The sequence below is a fragment of the Diabrotica undecimpunctata genome, chromosome 6 (genome assembly GCF_040954645.1).
Source record: "Diabrotica undecimpunctata isolate CICGRU chromosome 6, icDiaUnde3, whole genome shotgun sequence".
In the NCBI taxonomy this organism is placed as follows: Eukaryota; Metazoa; Arthropoda; class Insecta; order Coleoptera; family Chrysomelidae; genus Diabrotica; species Diabrotica undecimpunctata.
This window is the reverse complement of record NC_092808.1, coordinates 138,560,900-138,579,582: the sequence shown is the minus strand read 5'-3', so window position 1 is coordinate 138,579,582 and position 18,683 is coordinate 138,560,900. Positions and strand designations below refer to the sequence as shown.

Genomic DNA, 18,683 nt, shown 5'->3' with positions numbered 1-18,683 from the left:
TCTATACTGGAACCAAATGGCAAAGGTGATGATTGATCAAGACCAATATACGGATGAATTTGAAATCCGGAAAGGTATCCGCCAAGGCTGCATACTCTCTCCGACGCTTTTTAATTTATATGTTGAAAATATATTTACGGAAGCATTAGAAGACACGGAATTAGGCATTAAGGTGAACGGCATACCAATTAGCAACCTACGCTATGCGGACGACACAGCGATTATAACTGATAATTTGGAAAATCAGCAGTTATTACTTGATAGGGTGAATAACATAGGTAAAAAATATGGCCTCAAAATCAACATTTTGAAAACAAAATATATAGTCATTAGCAGAAACCCTCAAGAAAACCCGATAATATGCTTAGGTGACGATCGCATAAAACGCGTGAAAACTTTTAAATACCTTGGCACCACAATCAATGACCAATCGGATCCACAACAAAAAATAAAAACCCGAATACAAATGGCAAGACAAGCTTTTGTGAAATTCAGACCGCTCCTATGTAATCAAAACCTAAATTTCGAAATATGCTTCAGAATGGTCAAGTGCTACATATGGTCCATCTTGCTTTATGGCATGGAATCGTGGACTTTGAAAAAAATATCTATCAACAAACTTGAAGCATTTGAAATGTGGTCATTGAGAAGAATGATGCGCATACCTTGGGTGGATAGAGTTCGAAACGATGACGTCCTTAAGAGAGCCGGCGTGGAAAGAGAACTCTTTGAATTAATTAAAAAACGCAAGATTGGTTACCTTGGGCACATATTGAGAGGAGCAAAATATGAAATACCACAGTTAATCCTACAAGGGAAGATCGAAGGTAGGAGAGGAGCCGGCCGCAAACAATTATCCTGGTTAAGGAATATTAAAGAATGGACAGGAATACACAATACAGGCGAGCTGTGTCACCCCGCCAAGAACAGAATTCTAGTAATGAGATAGTCGCCTACGCACTTTGGTGTATGGCATGTTAAGAAGAAGAAGAAGAATATATCAAGAAGACGTGAAGAATCAAATAGAAAAATATTTTTTTTCGAAAAAGGTAGAAAATTAAAATACAAAATCGACTTGATGATCTGACAATGATAATGGAACGCTCATACACTTTCTGAACATACTATAAACCATTTTTATATCTTATATTTAAAACTATCGTCGATTTCTCATAATTACCAATTTTTAATAGAATATAAAGCATTCTACTTAAAAGTTGTTAGCTTAGCACTAGAATAACAATTGTTAAAATAATTGAAACTCTCATCGATAAAAGTAATGGGCGTTTCTAAACAACGGCATATCTTTTACATAGATAGTCAAAAACGGATTCTAAAAATTACATGGTTTTATCTGTCTTATCACACGAACCAAAACCGACAAATTATTTCATTTATTTCATCATTTTTTATTGATTGCAGTGCTTGCTACTATTACTTTTTTAAAAATGTTAAAATGTTAATTGTTAAGAAAAGACAAAGTCATTATTAATACCGTAAATAACAGAAAATTGGCTTACTTCGGCCACATCATGCGTAATAATAAATACCGACTTGTTGGCTTACTACCGACAGTTGATTTTACAAGACAAGGTTGAGGGTAAGAGAGGCCCTGGACGTAAACGTACATCCTGGCTACCGATCCTAGGAGGTGGACTGGTCAAACGTTAACATATCTATTTCTAGCTGCTGTGAATAGAATAAGATAAGTCAATATGGTTTTTAACATCTCTAGAAGATAGGCACGTTTAGAAGAAGTCATATATTCTCAAAGATTTGACTCACTGAGCCAGATCAAATGAAATCTACCGGCAACTGCTCTAAATTTATAACAAAACAAAACCAGAAATATTTTTATGAACTAGTGCATATTGAACTTGTGTGGAATATCATCGACTTCATCATAGATCAACGACCCAACTGATTCATCTTATATGTAAAAAAAAATCCGCAATAAGTATATTTATTTTAAGTTTATTGTTTAATGTAAACGATCAAAGGTTAACATAACAAAGAATATAAGTTTTATTCACCATGTAGGCGATTCGACAAAGAAATATTCAAACTTTTGATAAGATATAATACATTGTACTATAGTTACGTAGTAAATATTTAATAGGTAATCTTAGAGAATTTTTTAAAATGTTATCTTCTCTTTCCTGATGCCGACGTTACATAACTATGTATATAGGAGGAGATTATTCCAAACAAAAAGTTTTCTACAAAATATATATCACATATTTTATTCGAATAGAGCGTAATCAGGCTACAGTTTTTTCTCATAGTAATACTCTAGTACGTCTTTAAAGGCCTACTAGTAATAAAGGTAATATGCCAAAAACACATCTCACTTGTGAATTATCTGCGAAGTGCCACATTCTAATCATTCGCTCGAACCTATATCGGCTTATGGTATTAGGTGCAATATCGTATTAGACTCTATAAAAATACAAAATTTGAAGGAATGAAGTGTCCTATGTTATGTTGTTTAAAAAACATGATCGCAAGATTAAATTTATTTATCCAAACATTTATTTGGGTGAGAGGCCATGCCATGTAGGTATACTAGGGAATGAAAAGCTGATACTCTAGCTAAGGAAGCAGTACAGAATAGAGTCCTTTGCAATATTTATACAGTAAGGGATATATTTAACTTAATAAAAAATAAAATAGGGCTTAAATGGAAACATTAATATGAGAATATTGTTGAAAACTCGCAACATACGTATTTACAGATACTCCCCACTTTACCACTCTCACCACAATACATATTTAATTACTCGAGTACCAAATTCTTCTCGGCAAGAGTATTTCACCTAAATGCGAATCACGGTCGATTCCCGTCGCATTTATTTAAGCTTGACCTATTATCGACCCCATCCTGCAGTTGTGATGTAAGTTCTTACAGAGATCTTAACCATATTTTCTTGCAAATGAAATATTTGCTTCCGTTAAGTCTGTCACACATTTTGTTAACTGCTAATAGAGAAACCTTAGAACAACTAATAAATTTTATTAAAAATGTAAAAGTAGAAATTTAAATTAGGATAACTTTAGTGATTTATACATATACCACATAAAAAAAGTAACAAACAAAAACAAAAAAAATATCTTTAAACATAAATAAAACATTTTGTGACAGATGCACTTATTTCATCAAGTCCATCAACAATTTCTTATTTTCATGAAATTATTAATTTATTATCGACCCTTTCCGCCACAACAAAACTTACCCCACCTCGTGCGCTTGCAAAAAGCGTCAATCCACAGAGATTAAGTTTATCATCATCATCCAGCCTCAAGGGTCCACTGCTGAACATAGGCCTCTTCCTCATGTTTCCAACCCCGTCTATCTTGCGCCGCTCTCATTCAGTTTTTATCGAGTCTTCTTAAATCGTCAGTCCATCTTGTAGGTGGTCGACCGACGCTTCTCTTGTCTTCCCTTGGCCTCCATTCCAATATCCTCTTTGTCCATCGCCCATCTGTCATTCTGGCTATGTGTCCTGCCCATCTCCATTTTAGTCTGCCTATCTTCTCGATGATGTCAGTCACTCCGGTTCTTCTCCTGATGTCTTCGTTGGTTATTCTGTCTCGCAGAGTTATTCCTAACATGGACCGCTCCATTCTTCTCTGCGTGACTCTCAGTTTGGTAGCTGCTGCTTTTGTTAAGGTAAGTGTTTCTGCTCCGTACGTCAAGACTGGGAGGACGCACTGATCAAATACCTTTCTCTTTAGGCATGTGGGCAGCTCACTTTTAAAAGTTTCTCTCAGTTTTCCAAATGCTGCCCACCCAAGGCCGATTCTTCTCTTCACTTCATGAGTCTGGTTATCCCTGCCAATCATAATTTCATGTCCCAGGTATTTATATCTATCTACGAGTTCTATTTCTTTTCCACCAATACTGATGTTCTGGTTGGGTACCAAATTGGTCATGATTTTTGTTTTCGAGATATTTATATTTAAACCTACACTTTCTGTAGCCACAACGAGTTCCTGTACCATCTCTCTTGCCATACCTAGATCTTCAGCTATTATAAGTATATCATCGGCGAAACGTAAGTTGTTTAGATATTCTCCATCTATTTTTATTCCCTTTGTCATCCAAAGAAAAGATACATTAAGTTTATAATAAGAGACAATTAACACTATCCCAAGATACATTTCTGGTAATGAAAAGATTAAAATAACCTTACTAGACCTTCTCAAAACTGCTTTATCAGAAGTGTCTTTTACTATTGACCAGGCTGAATCTAAAGTCTACTATGTTCCAACATAAAAAACATTCATAAACAGACTTGGGTCTCTAATGACCACTCCACGCGAAACCAAATTGACGACGTAACTATCGATGCTAGACATCACCTAGTAAGAGCAAAAATCAGGTTGAGAATATCTTCAGAGAAACCTAAGGCTAACGAAGCATTGAGACAGTGGAACACCAAGAAAATGCAAAATGAAAAAATCCCAGAAAATTACAAACAAGAAATTAAACAGCATCTAATTACAGTAGACCAGAGCAATGATGTCGAAAGGCTGTGGCAAATGGAAAAATCAATTACGGAGTCAGCAGAACTAATAATAGGAAAAAGCAGGAAAAGAACAAGAAAATGGTTTGATAGAGAATTTCAAAAAAAAATTACACCACAGATAGATAAAGCAAAACATTATGCTTCAACAAGGAACAGCATAAAGTAAAGAAAACTATGCAACTTCACGCCGAGAAGCAAGAAAATTAATCAGAGAGAAAAAAAAGTACGAACACAAGAAATATGAAGAAATGGAAAGGAATAGGCAACAATCAAATAGTCGAGCATTTTACAAATCAGTGTCAAACGAAAAGAAAGGTTTCAGACCTAGATGCATGTCTGTACTCAGAAAAAATGATGAATTAATAATAAATCAAAAGGACTGCTCCAAACATGGTAAGAATATTTCAAGCCTTTACTAAACATACATCAAGAGGAAGAACATGGAGAAAATATGTATCTTGGGGTGGACCTACCGGTAGAGGACCCCAAAATAGATGAAACATTGCAAGCAATTAACAGATTGAAGAACGGAAAAGCTTCAGGCTCTGACAATATACTGGCTGAAATCCTTAAGTACGGAGGAGAAACTCTACATAGACAAATACACAAACTAATAACACTTATATGGAACGAAGAGAAAATACCAACAAAATGACACGAAAGTGTAATAATCCCCATCCATAAAAAGGGAGACAAAATCAAGTGCTCTAATTATAGAGGCATCTCCCTACTTAATACGGCATATAAAATATTATCGAATATCCTATTAAGTAGGCCCACACCGTTTGTAGAAAATTTCATGGGGGAATACCAAGCCGGCTTCAGAAAACATAGATCGACCATGGATCAGATCTTTACTCTAAGACAGCTGCATGAAAAAGGATAAGAATTCAATAGAACTATCCATAATCTCTTCATAGGTTTCCGGCAAGCGTACGACAGCATTAAGTTGTGTGTGAATAGCTGTAGATCCAGAGTACGAATAGGTAACAAACGCTCAGAATCGAAATAAGCAATGGCCTGAAACAAGGAGATGCGCTGTCACCTCTCCTCTTTAATATCACCCTGGAGAAAGTAGTAAGAGCAGCACAACTTAAAACGGAATTACTGACAGTAAATGGACCAAAATTACTACTAGCATACGCAGATGACATTGACATTGTGGGAAACACAGTCACCAATGTGAAGGAGACTTTTAATAAATTGGAGGTAGAGGCAAAGGAGACTGGTTTAAGGGTAAACGGAGAGAAAACCAAATACATGTGCATATCAACAGACAAAAGGGACGAGATAGAATAGGGCAAAATGTGACAATAGACCCATATAACTTTGAAAGAGTAGAGAGTTTTAAATATCTCGGAGCAACAATCGAAGAGATTTAAGGAAGAATTCAGGTAGCAAACAGAGATATGTACAGCCTCCACAATACTATTAAATCTAAAAGCACGAACATCAAAAATTAGAATATATAAAACGGTGATTAGACCGGTGCTCATGTATGGGTGTGAGACGTGGACCTTGACCAAAGAAACTGAAAGAAAACTTAAATGTTTTGAGAGGAAAATCCTCAGAAAAATCGTTGGGCCTTATCACGACATTAATAGCAACGAATACCGAATGAGAACAAATGCTGAGGTCAAGCAGATGTATAGAGGCGATATAGTCCAAGAGATTAAATCCCTACACTGCCGAACATAGTCATCATCCAATCGTGATTACTTAATTTGACACTTCTATGACTTGATATTGATATTGAATCGTGATAACTAAATTTGACAATTTTTTTTTCTTTCCAGTGCTTATTATATACTAAACTTTGATAAAATTAAAGGCAGATATCGAGCACAATTTTATTAATTAAATCTTTCCCAAGTACTTTCGTTTTTCTAAAGCATCATCAGGGGCATTTCGTCAGTTTTGGGCTATCCAACAAGCGCAGAATGTAATAAACATACTTAACATTAAACATAAAATTGTATAAACACTACACTAAAGAGAGAATCTCTCCTATCGCCAACAAGAATGTAGCTTCAACTAAATTTTAAATAATTTTAAACTGTTTATCCTTGTTTAGTGTAGTGTTTATACAATTTTATGTTTAATGTTAAGTATGTTTATTACATTCTGCGCTTGTTGGATAGCCCAAAACTGACAAAATGCCCCTGATGATGCTTTAGAAAAGCGAAAGTACTTGGGCAAGATTTAATTAATTAAATTGTGCTCGATATCTGCCTTTAATTTTATCAAAGTTTAGTATATAATAAGCACTGGAAAGAAAAAAAAATATTGTCAAATTTAGTTATCACGATTCAATATCAACATCAAGTCATAGAAGTGTCAAATTAAGTAATCACGATTGGATGATGACTATGTTTGGCAGTGTAACACTACGGACTATGTGATATTCTGTAACTCATCTCGACTTCTACTATCGGAATGTTGTGTAGAAATTGATTTCGACTAGACAAGCTCTGTCGAGATCAAGTTTCGACATCGAAATTGGTCTTGACGTTTGTTTTGACATTTATTTGTTGACTTATTTAGGCTGACATTTTTTAGTATGTGGTGTTACTTATTTAGATAAAGTTTACTAAATAATTTAACTGCTCCGCAGATGCCTTTTTCTTTGGTGTTCCGCTTGCCATTTTGTATTCTTGTAACGAACTTTTTAAACTTAACCAAAACAAATCAAAACTACTTGACGACAAGCTTGAAATATAATCTTTTTTGATAAATTTTTCGCGCGCACTAGCCTTTCCAGTAACATAACGTCACAGAACACTTATTTCTCTTGTTAGTGCGGGGTTGCCACCAACTTCTGAGCGCGTCAAGTAGAAGTTGGCGTTTTTCGATTTACACCGATTACGACGTGAGTTACAGAATTCCAATCCAAACACAAAAACGACGCGATAGATATCCAGTATTCCGATTTCAGGTAATTACGATTCGACTTCTTGATCATTTCTATTTGATTTATTAAAAGTTACAGAATAGATCTGAATGACAGTATTGTAAGTAATTATCTTTCATACGGAAATACAAATGCAGAAGATCAACAAAATTTATTTATAAGATTAGAAATTATCAAATAAATAAATTTCAACGCTGATAAGATTAGGAACATATGCATTGTTTGCTTAATAAATTAATTGACATACATTGTATTTTTTATATATTAGCTGTATTTTATAAAAAAAAAACATGTACCTATCCTGTTTATAAAAACCTGTTTTTCTACGCCATTTGTAAACATGAAAGACATGTTAGTCTCTTTTCTGCGATTATGTTTTAGACAATTGTGTATATTAGATTATTTTAAATTATATTTATAAGAAACAAATTCTGAACAAAAGCTATTTGGACACTGCTACTGCAGTTCTAGAATCTTCAGTTGAAATTTGATTCTGACAATTACATTGATAATTTAAACACCAGGATTGAAGTTACGTATAATTGTTGATAGAGAAATAAAAAAGAACGTAGTAAAATTTGTAAGAATAAATGATAGAAATATCCGTGAAATTTGTACTTGAAAAAGAATTGTTGAATATTGAGTGTATATCTATGTTTATCAAGTAGTTCTGGGTGAGGTTAAAAAAAGATTTCTATAGTCAATTAGGAGACACTATGGGACAGAGCTAGAAGAACAGATATACCTACGATGTAGATGCAAGGTGGAGAACATCAAGAACTGGGTAAGAAATAGAAGAGTAGAATGGAACGATCATATAAGCCGAATAACAACAAATATAGCAGTAAAGACGGCAAGAGACGGTTCCCCGATAGGAAAACGATCAGTAGAAAGACCACGAAAACGATGGAACGACAACTTACTGGAGGCACATTGAAAAACAGACAGAGTCATGCCTATATAAAAAGAAGAAGATACAAAAATAGCAATAAATAAGTCACTAATTGATTGACAACATTCGATAGAGGTATTAATCCGCCAATGAACAAGCAGACTTGTTTATAAAGAGGAAGAAGAAGAATAAGTATTAAATCTTATGATAATAAATTACGCTTTTTAGTTTCCTTTACTTAGTGCCACCTAAACAAAATATTTTTGGTTTTTGCATGAACGTAGAAAAAATATTTTATGCACGACGTGCACACAATGTTTATTGCACTCGATATGTTGTCCAACTCTGCCTGATAGCGTCATTGGACAATTTCACGGTGAGTGCAATAAACAGTTTTTGCATGGTTGCATAAATAAGTATAATTACTGTAAAATAGCCAATACAGAAAGAGGATGAACTAAGGGAACCATTCAATAGTATGACTAAAATATTGTATAAAGACTTGTGCTATCTCTGCGTATTTATAATTTCTGGGTATAGTCTTCTAACAGCTAATAGCACACGTTATACGTTATAATACTAGTATCTAGTATTTAAGGTGGTTACTTCTGAGGAACTACTGGTACTTATCGACTGACTAATTTAAGGAACATTAATTAAAGTCTTAATATCTAGACTGTATCAATTTTATGTAGGTAGGTATACCTTTTTAAATTATACCTTTTTTATATATTTCAACAAAAAACTTGTTTCTTATGTTCCCGTAATTAGAATTTTTAATGTAATTAGAACAAAGAATAAAAATTATTGTGGTAAAAAATTAAGACTTACCGTATATAAGGCTTCCAATACTCCCAAAAGTGTCACCAACTCAGTATTTTCAAATGCAGGATATTCCTCAAGGACCACCAATAACTTTTTCACACCAGTTTTTAGCGCCCTCTTAATACCCGCCGCAGCACTGTTTTTGAAAATTCTCACATCATCGTAATCCGTATCGATTGGACCAGTAGGGGAATAAATCACTCGTCTCGCCGGTAAATCTGTTTGTAATACGCCGATTTCTGTCTTGAGGGATTGGTCAAAACTTAGAGCATCCTGAAGAAGAGAATTTAATTTGGAACTCTTCAATTTTTGATCCGGTGCAGACACCAACAAGATCCCGTCATAATCCGGCGATTCTATGGATGTTTCTACAACTAGTTTGGTTTCAGGTGGACTGAAAAATAAATTCAAATAATTAGAGTTCTAGAAAATGTTAGATGAAGGTATTTATTTACCCCTTTAACTTCATTATGTTCGGAAAAATGTGTTTACAAAGTTACAAGTTCATACAACGCTTGCCTCACCACTCAGCTGATTTCCCAAATTGTGAATTTCTATATATAAGCGCTAGGGAGTGGGAAACCAGAAATGTTTTACAATGTACGGCTGGCTATCAGCGACAACGCGGCGTTGCCAAGTTTACTTTATAAAAAGTCGAAGATGAAACGAATGTTTAAAAATAAAAAATGAAATGACAAAAAATAATTTTATAAAAAAAGCAACCGTTTTCAAATTAAAATAAACCACAGATAAACACTTATCAAAAAATTGCTGTAATAATGCATTTCTCATATATTATATACATATATCTATGTAGATTATTTTGCCAATGTCAACTTTCTTTAAAAATATTTCCTGTCTGCTCCCTGTTACCATTTTGTCGACCTTACTATTGTACTTGAACTTGATCATTAACAACACTACTACTCTTCTTGATAAAAAAACACCTTTAATTAAATTAACACCTTAATTATAGCCTTTCCACAAAAACATTTAACAAAATTTTGATTTAACACTGACTTCTAAACTACCTTTTCATTGTTTTTTCTGGGTATTTACAAGAACATTTTATCGGATTTTTAGTTGAATCCATAAGTACTACTAAAATTATTAAATTTCTACTTAAATTTTGACATTTGTAAATTTAACTTTTGTGGTTAACATGACAACTGTCACTTATGTAACAGTTGTCATGCTAAGTTTTGTTTTGTATAATATGAAGCAAAAAACTGAGGAGAGATGTATAATTCATAATAAAACCTGTAGATCAAGTCCAGATTGGGTCGAAGAAGATGACAAAAGAAGGGAAGATGAGCTAAACTTCATTCTAGAGTTGAGAGATGGTGGTGGCTACCAATGTTGTACTAAATATACTAAATTAACAGTAATGCTATACTAAAACGTGTAACAAATAGAAGACATTTAATCTTTCAGTTTCAAACTATTACGGTGAATAGAGAAATGTGTCTATTTGGATTCCTTTATGATAGACAATTATTTTCCATTACCAAGTTTTTAATATAACTTTTCATCAGGAAATGGGATACAGAACTAAAGAATTTCAGGCCACATCAGTAAAAATTAAATGTTAAAACTATGAGGTAATCGTCACAGCAGTTTACAGTTCGCCAAGACATGCCATCAAGAAAAATCAATTTGTAGATTTCTTGACCAGTCAAGGACATAGATTTATCCTTGGAGGAGACTTCAATTCAAAACATACGCATTGGGGGGTCACGACTGACTATCACCAAAGGGAAAGAATAGTTTGAAGCAATGAAATATATAAAATGCGACGCAATATCAACGGGAAAGCCAACATACTGGCCTACTGACACAAATAAAATCCCAGACCTTATCGACTTCTTTGTAGTCAGAAATATTTCAACAAATTACATAGAGATAGAAAAGGCATTTAATATGAACTCGGACCATTCTCCAATTATTCTCATACTCAGTGATACTGTTATAAAAAAAGAAAGCCTCGTAGACTTATTAACAAAAATACTGACTGGAAAAGTTTCCAAATAGACCTTGAAGATAAGGTTAACCTCTCAATTCCATTAAGAACCGTTGATCAACTAGAGGCAGAAGTAGAATTATTCAATAAAAATGTACAACAAGCTGCTTGGAACAACAGCATGAACAGTGTCGAAAGAATAAAAGGAAATAACTACCCTAAAGAAATCAGAGAAATGATAACCGAAAAAAGAAAACTGAGACGCAAGTGGCATCAGTCTAGAGCACCAGTTGATAAAACTAGATTAAATAATGCCACACAAAAAATAAAAAATAAAAATTCAAAAAATTAAAAACGAATCGGTTAGCATCTACCTAAGTGAAATATCAACTGATATCGCTACAGATTACTCATTGTGGAAGGCTACCAAACAATTAAAAAGGCCAATCTTACAGAATCCACCAATTAGAAATACTAATGGTAGCTGGGCAAGAAGCAATATACAAAAGACCAATAGGTTTGCTGACCACCTAGAAAATACTTTTTAACCACTACAAAACCCTGTAACTACAAAAGTAGTATATTTGGAAATAAAAGAAAATATAAATCCAAAGAAAGCTCCTGGATTTGATCTAATTACTGGGGAAGTGTTAAAGCAACTTCCAAGGAAAGCTATAATAAAATTAACACATCTTATAAATGCTTCCTTTAGGCTCAGGTACGTACCAAATATATGAACACTAAAACCAGGAAAATCTCCACAATAAGCTTCTTCATATAGACCTATTCCACTGTTACCTGTCATGTCTAAATTATACGAAAAATTACTCTTGAAGAGACTAAAACCGATTATAGAGGAAGAAAATCTAATTCCTAATCATCAGTTTGGGTTTAGAGCAAGCCACTCAACGATAGATCAGGTGCATAGAATATCAGATATAGTAGAAAAAGCTCTAGAAGAAGGAAAAGTCTCTTTCGCAATTTTCCTCGATGTAGCGCAGGCTTTTGACAAAGTGTGGCATGACGGATTATACCATAAAATGAGATGCTACTTACCAAAAGAATATTCTGAACTACTAGAATCATATATATCCGATAGATACTTTCGAGTTAAATATGAGAAAGCATATTCAGAATTAAGCGAAGTTAAAGCTGGAGTTCCACAAGGAAGTGTTCTGGGGCCAGTGCTATACCTGCTCTATACCAGCGATATTCCATTATTAAAACCAAACACAATTGCGATATTTGCAGACGACACATGCATTCTAACAGTCGGACAAAACCACGGGGATGTAGCAACCAAGCTACAGAAGTTTGTTGAACAAATTAATATCTGGACCAGGCGATAGCGTATCAAATTGAATGAAACAAAATCTGTTCATGTCAATTTTACTAATAAAAGAGAACAACTTATCCCAGTTAGTATAAAAAGAAACCAAATACCTTATACAAATACGGCAAAATATTTGGGTATGACATTAGATTCCAAGCTACGTTGAAAAGCACATATTAAGAAACAAAAGAAGGAATTAAAAATTAAGTTCAGAAAGATGTACTGGTTGATGGTAAAAAAATCCACTGTGTCTACTTATAACAAATTGTTCTTGTATAAGCAAGTCCTTAAATAGATATGGACATACGGGATACAGCTATGGGGCTGTATAAAAATCAGTAACATCCAAATTATACAACGATATTAGAATAAATTATTAAGGAACATCGTTAACGCTCCATGGTACTTCAGAAACTGTGATCTTCATCGAGACCTCCAGATGGATAGGTACGGTTATCCAGACAATAAGTAAGTTTGCCGAGAGTCATGAACAAAGGCTCTCCAACCACGTGAATGTCGAGGCCATCAAACTCCTTGACAACGCCAACCAGATAAGAAGACTTAAGAGAACGAAGCCGTTTGAGGTAGTGCTATAAGTGAGTGAAAGTGAAAAAGCAGAGCAAAGTGCGGTTAAAGTGTACACGTTAGCTAGTAGTACTATAATGTATTAGAGCCTAAGGAATATTGCTGAACGTAACCTTAGATAAGTTTTTTGTCATATTTTGTGTATAGAACTAACTTGCTTATTGATCATAGTGAATGATCAGATAGCAATAATTATAAAATTCCTGTTGGAGTTTTATTAAAGAAATATATATATATATATATATATATGAAACTATTTTAAAAACAAGCATTATTATAAAAATTTAAACAGATAAATCAATGTTGTTTATAATCGGATGACATTTACGACTTATATTAAATTTTGACAATCATTACGAATCGAATCTTTTAGTGACAGATATTCTTAATTTTTTACTTCTTATTTAATGTCTATATTTTTTTAGTTCTTTTTCATGCAGTTTTCATGTCAAGAACCGCTATTCTATGAAGCTACCCTTGACGACGCCGTTTTGTCCTGCTGTTTCCGTGACACTTGCCTCAGTATTTTACTGCAGAGAAAAAAAGTAACGCTAGTATAGAAGCTTTGCTTTAAAATAATTTATTTAATAAATATTTCTTTAATAATTTATAAACTAGTGACATATGACGTATAATACAAATATTGTAACAAAATAGCCCATCTCCGAGGCATGGTATGTGTCACAATTCGTAGAAGGAGAAATCTAGAAAACTCGAAGAGTTGGCATTTCAATAGCGCACGTCTTCGATGGACTTTCGATGAGACGAATTAGAGGTGGGCTACTCCAGAATGTTCTAGTACATAATTACTTTTATATATTTATTAACATACCTTCTATGAGTAAAGTTTAATTGATAAGATATTTCGTGCTGTATACTTATAAATAAAAATATTTATATAAATTCGAACCGCTCGTTTTATTTATTCTCGCTACAATATATTATACGTTATTGATAAAAACTGCACGAAAAATATGGCGGCTAATCAAAAGGGCCACCGTTAATTATTGTGCATAGATAGCAATAAAAAAATTTAGAAATATATTTTTACACTGATTTAATATTCAAAATGATACTTTAAAATTTACTGTCCGGGTTAATTATACAAAAAAATCTAAAGAAATTCTTTTCGACTATTTCGATGTAGTTTTAGATTTCAGATAAAGCTCCTCGTTATCTTTTTTATTTAAATCATTCTTTCCGGTAGTTTGAATCTGAACCATTTTATTGTTTTCACAACAATAATAGAATAGAATGTTTTTAATCTTAAGTATATAGTTTTTTAATTATTTGATATGAAGCAGTTGGAACGTGGTATGAAATAGGAATTTTTCAATCAAAACAAGCATAATTGATGGATTCGACCGTTACTTGATAGAAATTCATTTTATGTAACAATAAAACACTGAAAACTTTGTTTTCAAAACTTCCACAAAATTTATTTTAAATTCTTATCACTACAGCTGTTTCGGCTGATTGCCTTTCTCAAGTGATCTGTTTTTGGCATGGGTTTACACTTTATAGTCTCTAATGAAATAGGTTGAGGAGGGGAGAACTGTTTGTCTCAAGCTGAACATTCAGAATTATATCTTTGTTTTTTAATTTGTTGACAAAGATAGCTTAAGGCCTTTATTTTGAATGTGTAGAATTTTAAATTCGTCATTAAAAGAATGATTATGATCTAGAAGGTGAAGTGCGTATGTAGACTAATACCACATCAAATATAGGGGAGGGTGTTGTACCTTTGGGCAAATTTTATGTCGTATGGCTCAAAATGTTTAAAAATTGCTTTATAGCGACCATTGAAGCATACAGAAGTAGATACAACTACTGTAACTAGTATAGGTCCGTGAATTCGTTTCAGTTACCTTTTAAAAAAAAATTTGAATTTTTTTTGATAGGTCGTCGAAAGGTACGACACTGTATTGTACCTTTGACCATATTATGTTGTACCTGTGGTCAGCGAACAAATTACCTTCGATTAAGAAGAAACAACACAAACGAACGAAATCTTATTTATTACATGAATTATAAGATGACAAACATGATTACTTTACATTGTATGTATCAAATTTAACATTAAAGGACATCATATTTTGTTGGCGTTGTGATGTTCCAACCAAATCTGATGAAGGCAGTTTTTTTATTATGTCAAATTCGGAGACACAAGAGACTTCCTCATCTGAATAGACAAATTTTTTGTTTCCAATAACTGTTTTTAAATATTTGACCATGTATTCGTCATCTAAAACCTCAAATATTTTGGCAACATAGTGTGCAATATTCTTTTTACTGGCCAATTTTACGAAAACAAAATCACCTTGTTTTAACTTAGAAGAGTTGCTCTAACGAATAATTTTCATTTTCGTGTGCCAGAAAAGTTTTTAAATCCTCGTCACTTGAATCCTTTGTTATATTTTTCATCTCTTCATCAGATTCATCTGAACTATCGCAGAGAAACTTCCAATTAACTGACTGGTTTTTTCACCTTACTTTGCAACAGTTTCTCTTTCTCCGGGGTGTCTGTCAAAATTCTTCTTTTATCAAGCTTTCGTCCCTTTTGAGAAGTCTTTCGAGCTACGTCTTTGGGGAATGGGCGCACTAAAAACGAACTTTTAAAGTCAGCGTTATTTGCCTTGTTGTCATTAGAATGCAGTGGAAGTGCCGGTGTCAAGTTTGACGTTGATGAATTTGTGGATAGTTGAAGGCTTGATGAGCAAGATGTTGTATTAGGATTCTCTTCTGATCTTGGACAAATTTTTCAAATCCTTTGACAATGTTTGCAGGGGTAAATACTTTTGCAAATGTCTTACATACGTGTTCAGCTACGTCATACAAGCTTATAAGACGTCCAGGATGGGTCATCATCCACTCATTAGCTATGGTGTTGTAGTAGGTTTTGTATGGTCCAAAAACAGTCCAGTCAAGACGTTGAGTTCTGTGCGAAGTGTGTGGCGGCAACGTTAATAGCACAATATTATTTTCCTTCGCCAAATCAATTACGGAAACTGCAATATGGGACTCGTGATTACCGAGTATTAGTAGCACTTTTTCTTGCTCTCTCGGCTTAACGTGGGCTATAAAATGCTGCAAGTAGTGTAAAAAAAGCTTCTCGTTTGACCATCCTGATGGATTTGTGCCTCCAATTGAACCCGGTGGTGTACCATGTAACATGTGGTCCTTGAAAAACACGCGAGGGAATATCAACATGGGCGGCACATAGTTACCGATGGCAATAACCGTAGCAATCAAAGTTATATTGATCCCTCTTTCTCCGGATGTCACACTACACCTTTTAAGGCTATTATCTTAGGTGGGGCATGGACTGAAGAATTCCCGGTTTCATCTAAATTATAGATATTGGTAGGGGAAAACTTATAGCGTGACATTACTGTTTAAGATTGTTGAAAAAAGCTTGGATATTTTCTTTGTTAAAACTGGTTGACCTTGCCAGGCTTGTAGCCTCGGGTTTCCTTAACGACAATGATAGATGCCGATTCATATCTTGTAATCTTGGTGAAAATAAAATGGTCTTTTAAAACTTCTATTTAAGATTTCACCTGCTAAAACGTGAAGGTTTTATTTTGCCTATATCATAATCGTTTCATGAAAAGTGCAAAATGGATATGTCACAGCTAATTAAAATTTGAAAATTACTGAATGGTTTGTACTTTACTGAATAATGTGTTTCATTTAAAATTTTTCTATTATGGTAAAACAAGAGATAACGAAGCAATATATTCAATTTTTAAGAGAGGCATGGCAAAAACTATGACAAGAGTTAGCAATTTTTAAGAGAGACGTGGCAACTACTACTACGTTGATTTGATATGGATATTTTATGAGCAGGTAAAAATAATTGGGCTATCCTATATACCTGGGATGCCTCGATTTGTTATAAGACAAGAGTAGACATATAATGTAAATTCATCTGTTATGTTAATAGTATTATTTATTACATAACACCAAAAGTAGACACCAGAAATTACTTAATAGACAGCAGCTACTAAGTTTACAAGGGTTATTTTGTACATTATTATTAAAAATTAAAAACATAAGTATATAAAAATAATTGTATCGCTTTTTTAAAATACGTTCTTTTAATTATATGCAATACATTTTTTTAAGCATTCTTTTTTTACATAATCTCAGATGTTTCTTTTTATTTTAAAATATTCTATAAACAGACCGTAACTTTAGTTTGTGGTTTTTTTTAGATTTATTTCTTAACCTTCCGTCGGGCGCGGCTGTTCAAATTGATACAACACAAATGTTTTGTGCCAGTATGTGTGTCTCGTAAACAGTCGGGAATTGTCGTCACCAGTAGCTTCCTACCTCTCATTATTCTACAGACCATGATCGGTCATTAGTAAATATTCTTTGCTATAGATTGTCTTAATGTCACTAGTCTCTACAGGGTAAATGCACAACATCGATGCCATACTTCCTTGCAAACTTGTATTAAAATAAACGTCACTTCTTACTACTTAACCTAATCCATCTTTTGTCTTGAGGGTAGCTTAAGTACTAATGTCCACTAACGACTCTGCCTGACTTCCTTCTCTCAGTGGTTCTCAAACATAAATAATATTTGCTACAACATAATTGGGTTAAATTAAAATAAAATAAAAATTAAGAAATGCCTTTTATTTATGTCACACAAGCAGTTTGTTGTTAATTTTACAGTATGTGCAAGCAATACAAACCATTTGTTTATAGATTTAAACAAAATCGAATAAAATAAAACTAAAATATAAAGAAACATTACCGGAATTATTTTAAACTTTAAAACAAATGTTTATTTGATGCACATTTTATTATACTACTGCTGCTAATAAAAGATAAAAGTTGATAAGTTACTATTAGAAACAAATAATGTATAGTATTATGTAAAATTATTAGCAAACGATATTTGTACATTACATAAAATTGTACGTGAGGACTTATTAAGAACTCCTGGTTTATTTCGTTTATTTTGAAAGATAGACAATAGAGAACGCCATCGCTCACTGCATAAAACTGGCAACGTTTTGGGGCAATTCCCGTAAGGTTAGCATTGTATATCTTACCCTGTACAGACTAGTCACTTTGAGACGGTGTGTAGAACGAAAATATTTGAATATTGTTCATTTTGATATACCGCGCCCATTAGTGTAACAAAATTAATTTTGAAAATTTGTGAAATTTATTGGTTTCGTAAGTACTATTTCTTTATACTACTGTTACTAATCAAAATTCCATAATTATACTTACACTTACTTCATAAACATCAAACTGATTCACTGCGCCTGGTTGGAGATTTTTTGGTAAGTTAACAAAGTTATATTTGTTTTTGGTCGGAAATACGCTTATCATGGCAAGTTGTAGTCAAACATATAACTTGGAGGATCCTAAAAATGTTAAAGAACTACAAATATTGATGTTTGATTACGACGAAGGTGACTTACAGGACGATTTTGATGAAAAAGAAGATACAGATGCAGAATATGAAGTCAAACCTCATGACGGCGATTCAGATACCGAGTAAGAAGCTAGTGACAATGATGATTACGATGGATCTAACGCAGATGATAACAACTTTTTTTTGGGATAGAGAAAAGTAAAGGAAAAAAGCTCGTAGAAAAAATAAAATCAAATAAAAAACCCCC

General features: G+C 33.4%; 2 protein-coding genes across 3 annotated transcripts in view; both read right to left on the bottom strand.

Annotated features, from left to right (window-relative positions):
• Positions 1-10,307, bottom strand: part of LOC140443978 (putative aminopeptidase W07G4.4) — a 109,569-nt gene extending 99,262 nt beyond the window's left edge. The window contains exons 1-2 of one of the 2 annotated variants that reach the window (XM_072535527.1): positions 10,189-10,307; positions 9,164-9,551 (exon numbers count right to left, since the gene is read on the bottom strand). In XM_072535527.1, the coding sequence (XP_072391628.1) occupies positions 9,164-9,551; positions 10,189-10,250 (450 nt within the window). In that variant the 5' untranslated portion in view covers positions 10,251-10,307. Of the gene's footprint in view, positions 1-9,163; positions 9,552-9,612; positions 9,773-10,188 lie in introns of those variants that run through there. The other variant, XM_072535528.1, reaches the window with a different exon arrangement.
• Positions 10,308-15,705: 5,398 nt separating this feature from the next.
• Positions 15,706-16,209, bottom strand: LOC140444640 (uncharacterized). Its single transcript, XM_072536403.1, has one exon. The coding sequence runs from the start codon at positions 16,207-16,209 to the stop codon at positions 15,706-15,708; it is 504 nt and encodes a 167-aa protein (XP_072392504.1).
• Positions 16,210-18,683: the final 2,474 nt, after the last annotated feature.